The sequence below is a fragment of the Sinocyclocheilus rhinocerous genome, unplaced genomic scaffold (genome assembly GCF_001515625.1).
Source record: "Sinocyclocheilus rhinocerous isolate Xijiao unplaced genomic scaffold, SAMN03320098_v1.1 scaffold1449, whole genome shotgun sequence".
Lineage (NCBI taxonomy): Eukaryota > Metazoa > Chordata > Actinopteri > Cypriniformes > Cyprinidae > Sinocyclocheilus > Sinocyclocheilus rhinocerous.
In genome coordinates, this window is record NW_015664992.1 from 317,280 (window position 1) to 334,095 (window position 16,816).

General features: G+C 42.5%; 1 protein-coding gene across 1 annotated transcript in view; it reads right to left on the reverse strand.

Annotated features, from left to right (window-relative positions):
- lrp1aa (low density lipoprotein receptor-related protein 1Aa) overlaps positions 1-16,816 on the reverse strand; it is a 200,204-nt gene that overhangs the window by 129,170 nt on the left and 54,218 nt on the right. The window contains exons 7-12 of the mRNA XM_016541471.1: positions 7,123-7,285; positions 6,766-6,988; positions 4,877-5,066; positions 4,587-4,730; positions 3,546-3,564; positions 3,360-3,454 (exon numbers count right to left, since the gene is read on the reverse strand). Coding sequence (XP_016396957.1) covers positions 3,360-3,454; positions 3,546-3,564; positions 4,587-4,730; positions 4,877-5,066; positions 6,766-6,988; positions 7,123-7,285 — 834 coding nt within the window. The remainder of the gene's footprint in view (positions 1-3,359; positions 3,455-3,545; positions 3,565-4,586; positions 4,731-4,876; positions 5,067-6,765; positions 6,989-7,122; positions 7,286-16,816) is intronic.

Here is a 16,816-nt window from a genome sequence, read left to right on the forward strand (position 1 = left end):
TTTTGACTATACTGTACTATAATATAGCCTACACAAAGAATATCGGACGATATATCGGTATCGGTCTTTTTTTACTCCCTAATATCGGTATCGGCATCGGCCCCCAAAAAACCCATATCGGTCGGGCTCTATTTGAAACCCATGATCCTCATATATTTAATTAAGCAACATCAGAGTAACTTACATTTTAGACACAATATTGCCACATAGTGCCAAATAGTAAACAGCAACTAATGAAAGATTGCACATTTTTAAGCAAATTGGTTGAGTGAATGATTCAGTCACTAACTCATAAGGGCCCTATTTCAATGACACACTTCATGTGCAGTTGTAGTCTTGTGGACTTACAATGGTCACTGTGTACACATGTCTGTAAAGATTGTAGGGTGTCTCAACTGTCATTTTAGGTTTCAGAAAAATGCTCACAAGCACCCCGGTTTTGAGGCGAGCTCCGCAGCAGACTTAGGAGTGGATTTACTAACAGCTTGCACCAGCGCAAACTCTCTTTTGCTCTTAAAATACTACTGTCAGGATTTCCCTGTTGAAAAAAAACAGCATATGCTGGTTAGCTATGTTTTGATGGATGGCAGCTGGTTTGAGCTGGTTTAAGCTGGTCCCGAGCTGGTTATAAACTGGTTATGAGCTGGTTTAAGCTGGTCATGTGCTGGTCCTAAGCAACTAGCTCCTGATCAGGACCAGCTCATAACCAGCTCAGGACCAGCTTAAACCAGCTCAAACCAGCTGCCATGCACAGCAACTAATGAAAGATTGCACATTTTTAAGCAAATTGGTTGAGTGAATGATTCAGTCACTAACTCATAAGGGCCCTATTTCAATGACACACTTCATGTGCAGTTGTAGTCTTGTGGACTTACAATGGTCACTGTGTACACATGTCTGTAAAGATTGTAGGGTGTCTCAACTGTCATTTTAGGTTTCAGAAAAATGCTCACAAGCACCCCGGTTTGGAGGCGAGCTCCGCAGCAGACTTAGGAGTGGATTTACTAACAGCTTGCACCAGCGCAAACTCTCTTTTGCTCTTAAAATACTACTGTCAGGATTTCCCTGTTGAAAAAAAACAGCATATGCTGGTTAGCTATGTTTTGATGGATGGCAGCTGGTTTGAGCTGGTTTAAGCTGGTCCCGAGCTGGTTATAAACTGGTTATGAGCTGGTTTAAGCTGGTCATGTGCTGGTCCTAAGCAACTAGCTCCTGATCAGGACCAGCTCATAACCAGCTCAGGACCAGCTTACACCAGCTCAAACCAGCTGCCATGCTTCAAAACAAACCTAACCAGCATATGCTGTTTTTTTCAACAGGGTTACTAGATACTAGGTGTGTTTTTGCTGACTTTAGTGTTTTTTCTTTTATTGGGAGTTTCCTGTTCAGATGCAAGATTTATGGGAGGAGAGTATTTAAATGAATCATGCGAGGTAATTTGCTACAGTTTGGGATAGTCAATTTACTGGTATTTGAGGCACTATGAAACACCCCAAAAAGCATGTCTTCACCCAGTTTGCTCCTACTTTGGTAGAAGTTTACCTGATTATCATTGATTCTGCTTATTTTCGACTACACATATTTACACTGCACGATTTTAGCCCTGATTTTCACTCACTGACAGTTTTGTGGAAATCATTGTCAAATATGTGCGTAAATATATGTATATATTAGGACTGTCAGTTTAATGCATTAACTTAACTAACTAGTTATGAAAAAATAACAAGATTAAAATATTTTAACGCAATGCACTGGCCCCGCCCCCAGACCTGTACATCATCTTACATTACATGCAGTTGACTGTTGACAAATATGATGCATGGCAACAACTCCATAAATGCAGCTATGCCCTAAAATTCAAGATATTGGTGGAAAAAATGCCTTTGTATGAGTTTTTGTCTCATATTTATATCACATGATAAGCGACAGCCTATCACACAAGCAGGAAGAGCAATATAAGACTAGTGCTGTTTCTGTCCTGAATATCACTAGTTTAAATGTGATTTTATATAACAGTTCAGAAAATAAGAAGTTGATATTGTTATATTTTAAACACAATATTATATGTTTTTGCTCAATTTTGCAGAGAACATATTACCGTTAAAACCATAGCAGAATTGTTGCACATCTCCGAGCAACACAGCGATGTTTAGTTTCTGAATGAATCCGTGTTTTGAACAAATCATGTGAACCAATGATTCAAAGACCCATTCATAAGAGACAGAGCGCATTTAGGCCACGCCCACACCAGGGGGAGAAACAATCCAATGCTCTCCATTGACTTTGTATTCTGGGAAGCTGCCTCCTTGTCATTTCTGACTTATAACAAAAAACAGAACAATGCTTAAAAGCTGCTGTGTGACAAGGTGTACAGCAAACAAGCTAAAAAACTAGTTTTTTAGCTTGAACTACAGAACTACGTTTTTATAAGCTGTCGACCCCAAATAACGAGCGTTTAAGGACACAAATAGTTATAGATGTCAGGGTAATTCACGTTGGGCCATTCAATTGGATCATTTCTCAAACAAAAGGAAGGTAAGGAAAGGGGGTACTGACATAGACCAATAAATTTAGTTTCTCAATATATCTCCTCCTCTTAGATTCACATAGGGTGGTGAAATAATCCTTTGACATGGTTAAAATAATGAATGGTTCTTGTCGCCGATTACGTTTCCCTCCAGTGGGCGCAGTTCTCAGAGTAATATAACACGTTGCGCTCTACTTTTGTGTCCTTAAACGCTCATTTTTTGGGGTCGACAGCTTATAAAAACGTAGTTCTGTGTTTTTTTTAGCTTGTTTACTCTACCCTTGTCACATAGCAGCTTTTAGGCATTGCTCTGTTTTTTGTTATAAGTCAGAAATGACAAGGAGGCAGCTTCCGGCAATACAAAGTAAATGGAAAGCGTTGGATTGTTTCCCCCCCCGGTGGGCGTGGTTTTCAGATTATGACGCGTGTCGCTCTGTCTCTATTAACAGAGCCATTTACTTAATTCCTGAATGAATCAGCCGTTTGAATGAATCGAATGAATCAATGAATGACTATTTTATTTACCGCCACCTGGTGGCAGATTTCATTTCTTATTAAGAGTATAATTTCATTAAAAAATAATAATAATAAAAATAAAGACATTAAAAGGATAGTTCACCCAAAAAAATTAAATTCTGTCATTTAGGGTGTATTCACACCAGGAAAGTCCGCTAGTTCACTTGCTTTGGTCCGGACCAAATACAATGTTGATTTTTTTTGTTTAGTGCGGTTCGCTTTCACACTGCTCTTTTTGCAAGTGAACCAGAAATTGTAAACAAAACAACACGTGTGCTAAGGTCATCCATTCATTGGTTCATCCATTCAATCGTACCAGAGTTCGCTTGGAAGCGGACCGAGACCACCTCTTCAGCTGTGTCTCGGTACGGTTGTGTGTTCAGCACCTGAGTGCGATTGCTGTATTCACACCTGCCCAAAAGATCCGCACCAAGGGGGGAAACGAACTTGAGTTTGATTCAATCGAACCAAACAAGACAGGTGTGAATACACCCTTACTCACCCTCTCATTTCAAACCTTTCTGTTGTGGAACACAAAAGAAGGTATTTTGAAGACTGTTGGTAACAAAGCTGTTTTGGTTACCAATGACCATTGTAAAAAATACTGAGATGGTTCTCAAATTATCTTCTTTTATGTTCCAAAGTTTATGTTAGGCCGTTGTAGATTTGTTTACATTTTATGTTAACTCAAATAAAATATTTCTTTCTAAAGCTACAATTTGTAATGTCTACTTGATATTTTCTCATTTAACACAAAAATAGCTTTAAATATTCTTTTGTGTGTATTTTCACAGTAAAATGTATTTTGCAATTAATTCGATTAATTAATTGACACATCATGTAATTAATTAGATTACAAATTTTTATCAACTGACAGCCCTAGTACATATACAAATTCTTATTCTCAGTTACTAAATATTAAAAAAGAAAATATGAAAAATGACTGCACAACCACCAACTAGGTGGAGATATGCACCTCTGAGTTGACTGAACTTACTCCCAGACACGTTTTGGGAACCAGTATACCTCAAGTAAGCAAGGTTTGGGTTAATCAACCAAGAGTTCAGGGTATATGTGACGGTAAGTTGACCTTGCTTTCTGGAATACACCCCTGCAGAGTGAAATGTGTTTTGACTGGAAATAACATCTGTGACGACCTACAGCCAATAAGAGAGCAAGATACAGGGCAAGTGGAACACATTCCATGACCAATCGGATTTAAGAATTAGCATAATTTTTATGTAACAACATTAAAATATCATGAAGAATACTATGGTTTCACCATGACACATGTCCAAAAAAATATGGTAATATCATAGTAAACCATAATACTTTTCGTAGTAAATTCGGAGTTAAATAAAAATCTATACAATAATGCCATAGTCACCTTTCTACAGCAACAAGTTTAAAAACTTCATAATGAATAAACATTGAACTCTGCAATTTAACTCTCATTTGCGTAAAATTCTAAGTTAGGTAAAACTAAGTTAAACTATTTTGGTGAATCAATTGATAGAGTAGAATCTATTATAATGTCACTCACTCTTGCACGATTTGCCATCGTTGCCCAGGCTAAAGCCAGACCGACAGCGACACGTCCGACTCTTGTGGCTGTTGCCCAACAGACAGATGTCTGAACAACCTCCAGCTTTTCCAAACTGATCTGGCTCACAGGCGTGACTCCGCACTGAAGAAGAAGAACAGGAGAGTTAGACTGAGCTGGAGCTAGACTGCAATGTAATGGTTGCATTTTAAACAGTTTATTCAAGTATACTACTGTATACTAGTTCAGTCTATGTATTCAACAGCATTAGATAAGAAACAGATTAATACCAGGGGGTTGGCGTCTCTGGTGGTAAACATGTAGAGCTCCTCCCTTGTCGACACGGGTGACCACCTGATAATCTGAACTGTTGAATCGATTGACGCGGATCACGCTGGTCTTAGGCTGCATGTTGGCATTGTCAGAGTTTGTGGCATATAGAAAGTTCTCAAACACTGTGAGCCCATAAAGATGCTCAATCTGAGAAAAAAAATCATTATTCAATTAGTTATATTATTTGGGAAGTTGTGTTTGCTTTGCTGGCTTGAGTGAGCAAGACACGCACATAAACACACCAATTAGCCTTGGGCTGAGCAGCTAAATGATAGCCATAACTCAAGCAGAGAGGAAGGAATCAGGCTAATGCATTGACAGAAACAGCTTTAACACCACTGTCTCTTTCACCTACTAAAGCATTTTTCACAGTACAATATAAGTGACTCTCTCAACACAATGAGGTATGATGAATGGATGGATGGGTGGATGGATGGATGGACAGATGGGTGGACAGATTACTGAACAGATCTTAAGGTTGATGATGGATGACGGACATTAGGATGGATGGACATTTGGACTGGATGGATGGATGGAGAGATGGAGAGATGGACTTTTGAACTGATGAACGTTAGCATGGATGAATGGATGACGGGCAAATTTTGGATGGATGGACAAATGAATAGACTGACAGATAACTGAATAACAGGTGGATTTTAAGGTGGATGATGGACATTAGGATGGATGGATGGACGGATGGAAAAATGAATAGATGGTCAGATGAATTAACAGGTAGATGTTTGGATGGATGGAATGATGGATGGATATTTAGAAGGACAATTCAGATTACTGAACAGATAGACGTTTAAGTAGATAATGGGCAGATGGATGAATTGACGAATGGATGGATGGATGGATGGTGAATGAATGGAAATTTGGACACATGTCTGAAGAGAGTATGAAGAGACTGACATTTGGACTGAAGTGCAATAGGATGAATGTGTGGACAGATGTTTGGATGAATGAGTGGCAAATGTTTGGATGGATAGCACTGCATTTTTCTTTATTTTACAGAATTCTGTGCAACATCTGTTGCTTTTAAATGTGCTTTATAAATAAACATTAAATAGATGAGTAGATTAACAGGTGATTGGTGGATGAATAGAATAGATGGATCATAGAGATAAATTAAATTTTCAATTCAATTCAAGTCTATTTGTATAGCGCTTTTATGATACAAATCGTTGCAAAGCAGCTTTACAGAAAATGTAAGTTTCTATTTTAAATGTTCTACATAAATGTTTGGGATAAATGCATGGGATCTTTATCTGTTGACTTGAACTTTTGAGAAATATAAAATCATGTTCATGCTATCTACAAAATAATGTTTCACGATTTCACACTTACATATAATAAACAAAGTAAAGGTTATGCGTATTTGGCGTGCTGTCCGAGGGGAGGACTCTGATCTTGGAATTTTGGCCCAAACCCAGAGTACTTAAGATAGGAATAGTTGTAAGTGTGGAGATGGGGTGGTGGAGGGATGCTGAAAAACTGTCAAGGAACAGAGGTAAGTCTGCTGTGTATATATACAGCTCTTACCTTGTGAATTATGCTCCTCTCGTATTAATTAGGTTAATTATCTGAACGTGCCCCTCCCGAACTTTGTTAATAAAACATCATTTGTAGAGCAGTAATAAAGGGAAGTTGACCATTGTTAAATGTTATATTTAGCAACTCACTGTCTTTTAAATGATTCAAAACAATGGGGAAATTCGTTCTTGAGCAAAACACATTCTTGCACAATAACGAGTAATACTTTTTTTTCAACTTATAAGAGTCACTTTTTAGGACATGTCAGGATATTTAAGGACATCTTAAAATGATCTTGGTATTTGCTCCTTACCAACAGTCCTTGAATGATGGTGTGTCTGTTTTTGCCCTCATAGTCCACTACCTCGATGTAGTCCAGATAAGCATCAGCCCAGTAGACCAATCTGCTGACCAAGTCCAGGGTGATACCATGCGGGAAGACAATTTTACTGTCCACCAACTTTGTTCGGTTCTGTCCATCCATGTCACAACGTTCCACCTTTGGGATCTGCCCGTAGTCAGTGAAGAAAACCTTTCTGTTGAAGGTAATGTTGAGGAAGGTTATACCCGAGTAAACCTGATGTATACCTCATTTGACCATTTAGCAAATACTACAAATATTCAGCTAGCTAGTTGTATACATGAAGTGTGAGATTGAACATGCTCATACCCCATAGTTGGGTCCAGAGCAATGCCTTTAGGGTTGTAGAGTTCTTGATCCAACAGTGTTACACATGTGGCTCCATCTTTATCACATACAAAGATTCGATCATCCACGTCATCAACAAAGTAGAAGTTTCCTGTGAGCCAGTCTATTGCCATCTGTTCTACATCTGTAAGGAACAAGGAATGGGGAGAAATGTAGGTAAAACAGAGAAATGATGTGTTTTGTGTTCATGTGTAATATACCGTTTTGCTTATTGTGGGTAAAATCTCTACTGAATACTATAAATTTAACATACAGTCCAGTCCAAATAAGTATCTCAGTTTAAATTGTGAGGACTAATTTGAAATTATTCTAAAATAAGACTGTAAACTATTTAGCATTTGCAGAACAAACAAAGAACATTTCCAACACCTGCATTCAATTTAAAACATTAAAATAAATTTGCCTTATGATTTGTCACAAGATACGAGACTAGCTCACTTGAGTCTGAGTCAAGATTGAGTCCACAGACAAAAATCAAAAACTTTGATGACTCTGTGACTCTGTTTTAAAATAGTGCTAATAATAATACAGTGGTCTCGCATACACATTTCTCTTTTTCACTTCTACAATGCCGCTCTTTCTATTTGAAATAGCTGAGTCAGGGGACTCTGTGGAAGCATGTGCGCATGTTACACAATTTCCAAAAGAGTTGTTTTAACAGCTGTGATCGCTGTGGCTAACCATGGGTTTTTGCTCTTTTGCAGCTTCCCAACTCCTCAATACACCCCATTCTGACCTTAAAATGTCAAATGTCTCAATGTATCTGAACCTCCCCAACTTTAACCCCAGACATACCATATCTTGTAATGGGATGTTGCTCACTTGAACATTGAGTGGCTGTAAAAACGTGGCACAGGAAGACATAGAATCAGTGACTGTTGGGTAAAATGGTGCGGGAGATGCAGGAAAATCCAGACAGATGGAGCGATTGAAGGCTGAGGGGGTGGAGACAGAGACAGCGTTGGCCTCTACAAAGGAAAATTGGCCATTGTGCAAGGGCCAGACGTTTACCGGAATCAAGGGCTGTATCCCCAAAGGTGTTGTTTATTTAAGAGCCGAGTCCTGCTTAAACTTTTCCAGTTGCCTGGACTGAAAGCCAGTGATTAAAAACACAGATCAAAAACGCCAAAAGTAGGGGAAAAGAGCAAGTGTACAAATGAAGGTTGAGGAAGACGAATGGGTCTTAGAGCAGCTGCTGTCTGAACAATGCAAGAATAGAGGAACGCCACAGAGACAAACCACAGAAACAGTGGGCTGAGGAACCTGGCTTCGCTCTCATTGTAATTCCAAGTAAAATTGTAGGTCTCAGTGGAAGGAGGGTAAGAAATTCCATTTGTGACACAACCTTCCCTCTACACTGAAGGAAAACAAGCTCTCATTTCTTGAGACAGCTTCATATGAAAATACTTTGAGGCTAATAAACTAAAGTCTGTGTTTACATCTTGAAACTATATTTTATTAGTAGTGGAGTTTGTTTAAAGCTGCGATCTGCAGACAGTGTGCCATTTCAAGAATGAGTTCTGGAGTTCAAAACGAAGGCCATCTGATAATATAACAAGTAGGGATGTAACGATTCACTCAACTCACGGTTCGAGTCGATTCACGATTATTTATTTATTTTAACAAAATGAGATTTAAGACAAATTATACTGACCAGCCAGGTTTACAGCTATGAAATAAGTCATATTTCTGTCCACACTGAAGGCAAAAATGTTGTGTGACAATCACAGACAATCTGAACATATTTGATGTTTGGAGTGGGATTTCAGTCTTACTCAGCATGACACTCCAGAAAAAGAAACTAAACAACGGACAAAATGTCCTGTCACTTGCAATCGTGATGGTCACAGCTAGGAGAAAACCCTCTTGTAAGACTTGTTTTTACACCTGGTTAAGATCCAGTGTTAGGGCTGGTCCACACTGAACACATTTTTGTGTTCCAGTGCACTGCTTTTTAATTGTTTTTCTATGTAAACCTGACCTGACACCAGTAGTTTACAAACTTTTTGACTCCTTTGTCCAAGACAATACTTGAAGGCCCCCTATCCAAGGCAAAATTATGTTGCATAAAAAAATAAAAAAACTATAAATATAAACTCATATAAATATAAATAAAATAAATATAAAATATAACATTTTTTAGCTCTTTTTAAGCATGTTTTATTCAGGTCATTGCACTAGACGGACGTCTTTGACACTTGCACCACGCAAGCAGTCGGATTCTACTGTGCGTCGCTGTGCATCTTTTATAGATCATTCCGATTTTGATTACCACCTTCTGGCTCTTCCTCTCCTGGTCTCTGTGTCATCAAGATAAGTTTATAAAACAAAACGGTTCTTGATTATGATAGGCTGAGCACATTTGAAGATGTTGTAAAATACTCTATAAACACACATCAGTTTTACTGCACTGCTACATCTGTGCGTTGCTGCTTCTGTGTGTTGAGTGGCAATCAATCTGCTAAACATTGCTGAAGAACTACATGTTCTAAAATCACAGTAAACCACAGATTCCCAGAGATTATTGCTTTAACTAGACACTACCTTGTGGCTGTGCTACAGCGTATACTGAGTTGGCTTGAGATCCTGCCCCAATCCTGTTCGCCTCTCATTCCGATCTCTTTTCAAACTGTCTTCACAAAAATAAAGGCACAACATCCCAACAAATACAAAACAACTCTGTGACTGTTTCAAGGTAGGTAATAACCAAGGAGAAGAAACAGTAAAAATGGCAAGGATTGTTATCTTTCCTTTTTTCTCATGTTTCTATGGTTGTACAATCAAATTTAAACACATGTGATGTTTATTTTGTCTGGTACAAACTGTTCACTGAAGACATTAAGCAATTAAAATTCACTGTACCAAAATTAGCATAAAAAGCATTAATAGCACTTCAATTCTTCAAGTTAGGCCACAAACCACTCATAAAACACACACATAAACACAGAGACATATGGCCATACGGATAATGGCTTCCGGAAGAGTGCATGCTGTATCTCACAGGCTCAACTCAAACCATACCAGCAGATTCAGGCCACATATACGAGCACATGTGTGTGAGAGTGATTCAGAAAGTCAAGTAAACTCTTTTGAGTGGAACAAGCAGTCACTTTCCACAAATACAGTACACTTCGCTGTCCCACAATTTATTTTAAAGTACAAATTCAATTTTTAACCCTTGGGTTCGATAAAGAGAGATTAATACCAAAACAATGCCCTGAATGTTGGCAGAGCCAAAAACGTGTGGCGGAAGCCCTGGAGCGTGAGCCGATTCAAGCACATGACTGTTTAAGAGGCTTTCCGGAAACTTCTGTACCAAGCAGACCTTATGTCAGAGTGCCGCTCCCTTCTGCTTTATCCCACATTACTTCATCGCACATCCTGTCTTTCCACTATTTATGCTGAGACACACCAAATTTACGTGCAAGAAATAAATTTACTGGAATGCCGCAACTCAATAACACTCACATTTCTGACAAAAACACTTGTACATGACATTTTGGTTCACATCACTTCGTCATTTTCCAAGATGCTAAGAGACATTTCTTTAAGAGATCCCATAGTGATGACGAAAAGATTGCAGAGAGAGATGGTCTAAACATCTCCACCTGTACATGTCAGTTTTCATGTTTTCATGATAAAACTCCAGAGCCGCAGACAGATGGGGGGTTGGGTTGCCTCGTGTCAACCATAATGTCTGGAAAATGTTCCACAAAACAGAATATAAATATGCTGCAGCAAACCCCAGCAACCTACACAAACCACTCATAAAACACACACATAAACACAGAGACATATGGACATACGGATAATGGCTTCCGGAAGAGTGAGCACATGTGTGTGAGAGTGATTCAACTCCTTTGAGTGGAACAACCAGTCACTTTCCACAGATACAGTACACTTTGTTGTTCTTTTAAAGTACAAACTACAAACTGGAGATTTTGGCCTGCAAATACAGTACACTTCGCTGTCCCACAATTTCTTTTAAAGTACAAATTCAATTTTTAACCCTTTTAGATATGGTTTGATAAATTATTATTTAACATAATAATATTTACTTTTTACTTAGCATAAAATGAGCTAGTTGCATCAAATGTCTGTACTTACAGTATCGTATTAAAATGGAGATTTTGGCCTGACCCTCAAGGTACACTCTTAAAAAAAAACTATAAAAATAGGGCTTATATAATTTCTTATTCTGTATTTATTGTTTACCAGGTGTTTTACCAGTATTTTGAATTTTACACTGCACTGTGTTGTGTTTTAGAGTTAACAGAAATGTCTGTAAAATTAATGGATTATGTTAATGCACATATTTTTTTATACAGTGCACTGACCTCCTCAACTGTATTCATAATCATAACAAAGTAATAATTTTTAACTTAATGTCTATAACTGTAGTAAAACAAAAATAATAAAATAAAATAATCTTAATGATCAAAATTATGTAATATATAATAACATAAAATATCATGTTTATCATTTGGATATCATATTATTTGGAATATTTTGCATAAGACTGTTGTCTAATGATATTTTATTCACAATAAGAAAATTAATTTATTAAAATTGTGTTGGCCAGGAAATAACAGTATACACTTATTATTTAATATAAAGTCACTGAAATTTTATGACCATAATTTTTCAAATTGTGGTTTTTCAAAACCACAGCTGCCTTTTTTACAGTAAATTCAACAGGATTTTATTTACTTATTTACAGTGTATAGAAAGCAAATAATCTCATTCCATTTTCGCAATTTTTACAAATACTATAGTTCCCTTTCTGTCGTTCACTACGACGTTGTGTCAAGTGTACGACACTAGGGATCGCTCTTGGGAGCCCAAACAACTTGCATAGCTGGCCATGCCCCAGACATCCGGGTATAAATAGGCCAGCGTGGCATCTGCTCACTCGTTCTGTTTTTCGCAGCCGAATGCAGTCTCTCACTGAGAAGTTGCGATCATTCACCTCTCGATTCCTCGTCGTTGGATCTAAGGAACGGTCAGTGGTCTCTCCCTACTCATACACAGATAAGTGTTGTGAGAGTACCCCTGGGTGCTTCAACGGCGATCTCTAAAAGAGCAAATTTCCTCTAAAAGAGTACAATTTCTCTGAGAGCTACACAGGTGGAATTGTGTGTTACATCATGCCTTTCCGTCCGTGTGTTTCTGGTTGCAGTTGGCACGTCTCGAAAGACGACCGGCACGAGCATTGTATTCAGTGTTTGAGCCATGCTCACACTGAGGCAGCGCTTGTGGATGGTTTGTGCCCCGCTTGTGAGGCACTTCCCATCAGCACATTGTGCTCGTGGCTCGGGTTCTTCGTCAAAAGACCCCGAGTCACCACAGCTGCTTGACGCTCTGGTCCTTCTACCTCTGGGTACGAGGCCGCAGCGATGTGCCCCGCAGAAGAGCATGGGTTAAGCGGGATCAGTTTCGCCGGAGCAATCTCTGTGAGCTTCCCGTTCTTCCCTTGCTTCGTGTTTACCGGTCGACTTACCATCGGAAGTAGATGACTCGGCTGAGCAAGCACCTACGGGCGCTGAGCCTCAGTCCGAGGCTGACGATGAGATGGCAGCCGTGCTTGCCCGGGCAGCCACGAGCATCGGGCTGGAGGGTTCTCCCCCACCCTGCCCCGAGCTCTTACAGCTGGATGATTGGTTTCTTGGTGCTGAGCGTGACACTAAGCCGCGCTCGGCCCCAGTGCCTTTCTTCCCGGAAGTGCACGAGGAGCTGACGAAATCATGGAAGGCCCCTTTTTTGGCCAGAACATGGTACACCGGCTCCTTTGCCCTCACCACCCTCGATGAGGGTCCAGCGAGGGGGTATACAGAGGTTCCCCAGGTGGAGAGACCGACTGATTATGCCCTCCGGGCTACAAAGGTCACAGCGCAGGCTCTGGGGAGGGCGATGTCCACTTTAGTGGTCCAGGAACGTCACCTGTGGCTCAACCTGGCTGAGATGCGGGAAGCCGAGAAAGTACACTTTCATGACGCCCCCATTTCACAGGTTGGTCTCTTTGGTGACACCATTGTAGAATTTACCCAGCAGTTCTCCACAGTGAAGAAGCAGATGGAGGCCATCAAACACATCCTGCCTCGGTGTGGGTCAGGTCCTGCTCCTGCGTGCTTGCCCGGGCAGCCAAGAGCATCGGGCTGGAGTGTTCTCCCCCACCCTGCCCCGAGCTCTTACAGCTGGATGATTGGTTTCTTGGTGCTGAGCGTGACACTAAGCCGCGCTCGGCCCCAGTGCCTTTCTTCCCGGAAGTGCACGAGGAGCTGACGAAATCGTGGAAGGCCCCTTTTTCAGCCAGAACACGGTACACTGGCTCCTCTGCCCTCACCACCCTCGATGGGGGTCCAGCGAGGGGGTATACGGAGGTATACGGAGGTATACAGGAGAGAGCGATTGCGGTGCATCTTTGCCCGCAAAATTCTGCAACTTGGTGGGGCCGCCCGAGACTCCCGTCCAGGGCCTGTAAGTTCTCTTCGTCCCTGGTGGTGAAGGCTTATTCGGCTTCTGGACAAGCTGCATCCGCCCTGCACGCCATGGCCATCCTACAGGTCTACCAGGGCAAAGCGTTGAAAGAACTGCACGAGGATGGTCCCAACTCAGAGGTACTGCAGGAACTGCTCTCAGCGACTGACTATGCCCTCCGGGCTACGAAGGTCACGGCGCAGGCTCTGGCGATGTCCACTTTTGTGGTCCAGGAACGCCACCTGTGGCTCAACCTGGCTGAGATGCGGGAAGCCGAGAAAGTACGCTTTATTGACGCCCCCAAATCACAGGTTGGTCTCTTTGGCGACACCGTGGAAGAATTTGCCCAGTCTATCACTCAGCCAACACGACGCATGCTGGCGAACTCATGTTCCCTCATACGTTGGTGGCACATATGACAGACCCTGCTGACAAGGCACGGTGTGTTTTACAGGACGTTTCACCTCCTACCACAGTGCCTTCCACTCCGCTCAGCCACAGGAACCCTGCCCGAGGTACGTCGAACATGGTTCCTTTGAGACCGTTGGCAGGGTATCTGGATGCTTGGTTAAGCCTCTCCAATCCCTCCTGATGGCTCCTCAGAACCATTCGGCTCAGCTATGCGATTCAGTTAGCCAGGTGCCCGACCAAGTTCAGGGGCATTCTGTTTACCTCAGTACAAGGCGAGAATGCGGCTGTTCTTTGGGCGGAGGTTGCAACCCTTCTCGAGAAGGGTGCAATCGAGCCTGTACCCCTGGCCGAAATGAAGAAGGGGTTTTACAGCCCGTACTTCATTGTACCCAAGAAGGGTGGGGGCTCAGACCAATCCTGGGTTTGAGGACTCTGAACCGGGCCCTTCACAAGCTTCCGTTCAGAATGTTAACCCTCAAGCACAAATTAACATGTGTCAGAGATCAGGATTGGTTTGTGGCAATAGACCTGAAGGATGCGTACTTTCATGTCTCAATCCTACCAAGGCATAGGCCGTTTCTTCAGTTTGCCTTCGAAGGACAGGCATATCAGTACAAAGTTCTTCCCTTCGGGCTGTGCCTGTCTCCTCTCGTCTTTACGGAGATCGCGGAGACTGCCCTTGCCCCTCTCAGGGAAGTGGGCATTCGCATTCTCAATTACCTCAACGACTGGCTGATCCTAGCTCACTCTCGAGAATTGGTTTGCGCACACAGGGACATGGTCCTCGACGACCTAGCCCGATTGGGACTTCGGGTCAACTGGGAAAAGAGCAAACTCTCCCCTGTGCAGAGTATCTCTTTTCTCGGATATAGAATTGGACTCGGTTACGATGACTGCACGCCTCTCTCATGATCGTGCTCAATCGGTGCTGAAATGTTTGAGGGCTCTCAAGCAGAGAACAGCGGTCCCTCTCAAAAACTTTTAGAGGCTCCTGGGGCATATGGCATCCTCAGCCGCGGTTACACCACTGGGACTGATGCATATGAGACCGCTTCAGCACTGGCTTCGTACCTGAGTCCCGAGATGGGCATGGCGTCACGGTTAACACCGTGTGAACATCACACCGTTGTGCCGCCGTACCTTCAGTCTTTGGGAGGACATCTCTTTTCTACGGACAGGAGTGCCCTTAGAACAGGTGTCCAGATGCATTGTTGTTAAAACAGATGCTTCCAAGATAGGCTGGGGCACCGTGTGCAATGGGAATGCCGCATCAGGGGTCTATAGACCCATTGCCAGTTGTGGTACTCCCTGACCGAGGCTCCCCTCGGCACGGATGCACTGGCTCACAGCTGGCCCAGGGGCCTACTCAAGTATGCATTTCCCCCAGTTGTGGTACTCCCTGACCGAGGCTCCCCTCGGCACGGATTCACTGGCTCACAGCTGGCCCAGGGGCCTACTCAAGTATGCATTTCCCCCAGTGAGCCTCATTGCACAGACACTGTCGAGGCCACGTCTTATTCCCTCTTGGGATCTTACTGTGGTCTTGCAGGCCTTACAGAAAGATCCGTTTGAGCCCCTTCAGTCAGTTGAGTTCAGTGTCCTCTATATGAAGACGGCCCTCCTGACTGCGCTCACTTCTGTCAAGAGGGTGGGGGATCTCCAAGCCCTCTACGTTAACGAATCATGCCTGGAGTTTGGGCTGACAGACTCTCACGTTGTCCTGAGACCTCGGCCTGGATATGTGCCCAAGGTTCCCACAACTCCTTTCAGGGACCAGGTGGTAACATTGCAAGCTATCCCTTTCCAAGAAGGGGACCCCGACCTGTCTCTGTTGTGCCCAGTGCGAGCCCTACGCACATACCTAGATTGCACTCAAGAGTTTCAGACGTTCTGAACAGCTCTTTATCTGCTTTGGAGGACAGCAGAAGGGGAATGCTGTCTCCAGACAAAGGATCTCCCACTGGATTGTGGATGTGATCCTAACGGCCTATCAGGCCAGAGGCCTACCTTGCCCACTGGGAGTGAGGGCTCAGCCTACCAGGGGCATGGCTGCATCTCTAGCAGATATCTGTAGAGCTGCAGGTTGGGCTACACCTAATACATTTGCTAGATTTTATAATCTACGAATGGAACCAGTTTCTTCTAGAGTTCTGAACGTCAGTTTTTTTACTCAGCAGACTGGCAGGGTGTAGAGCTTGCTACCAGCGCTACTCCCCCCAGGATAATTATGCGCTTATTCAGTCCAGCTCAGGTTCATTTCCTGAAATCTGGACTACCCTTCTATCACATAAGCACTTTTTCTTAGTGAAGTTCGATGGAGGAACTTGCTATTAGAACTCATTACGAGGTAGGTTCCCTTGAGTGAACTCTTGTATTGGGTTAGTGCTCCACATGTAGTGGCTCCTCTTGAGGCCCCATGTGTGTATTCTCGACTGTATTGCCCCCTCAGTGTTCCCTTAGACAGGCATTCTGTCGATAGGTTCTGGGTCTTGGTAGATCTCCCCTTACGCGGAGCCCAGCCCCTATGTGGTACATTCCCTATGTGGTACTTCTTCTGTAAGTCCATAGGTGGATCTTCACATGTTACCTCCCCATCGGGTAGGATGTGATCTCCGTAGTGCCTTTTTTCCCTAGGGGGAATAGTTACTGTCCCAACGTTACTACCAAGACTTTTCAGCTGTTATATTATGGTGAGTATTACTATGGGAAAAGGCTCCGGCTGAGGGGACCTCTGCCTCTATGGCGGCTCTCCCGGATGTTGGAGAGT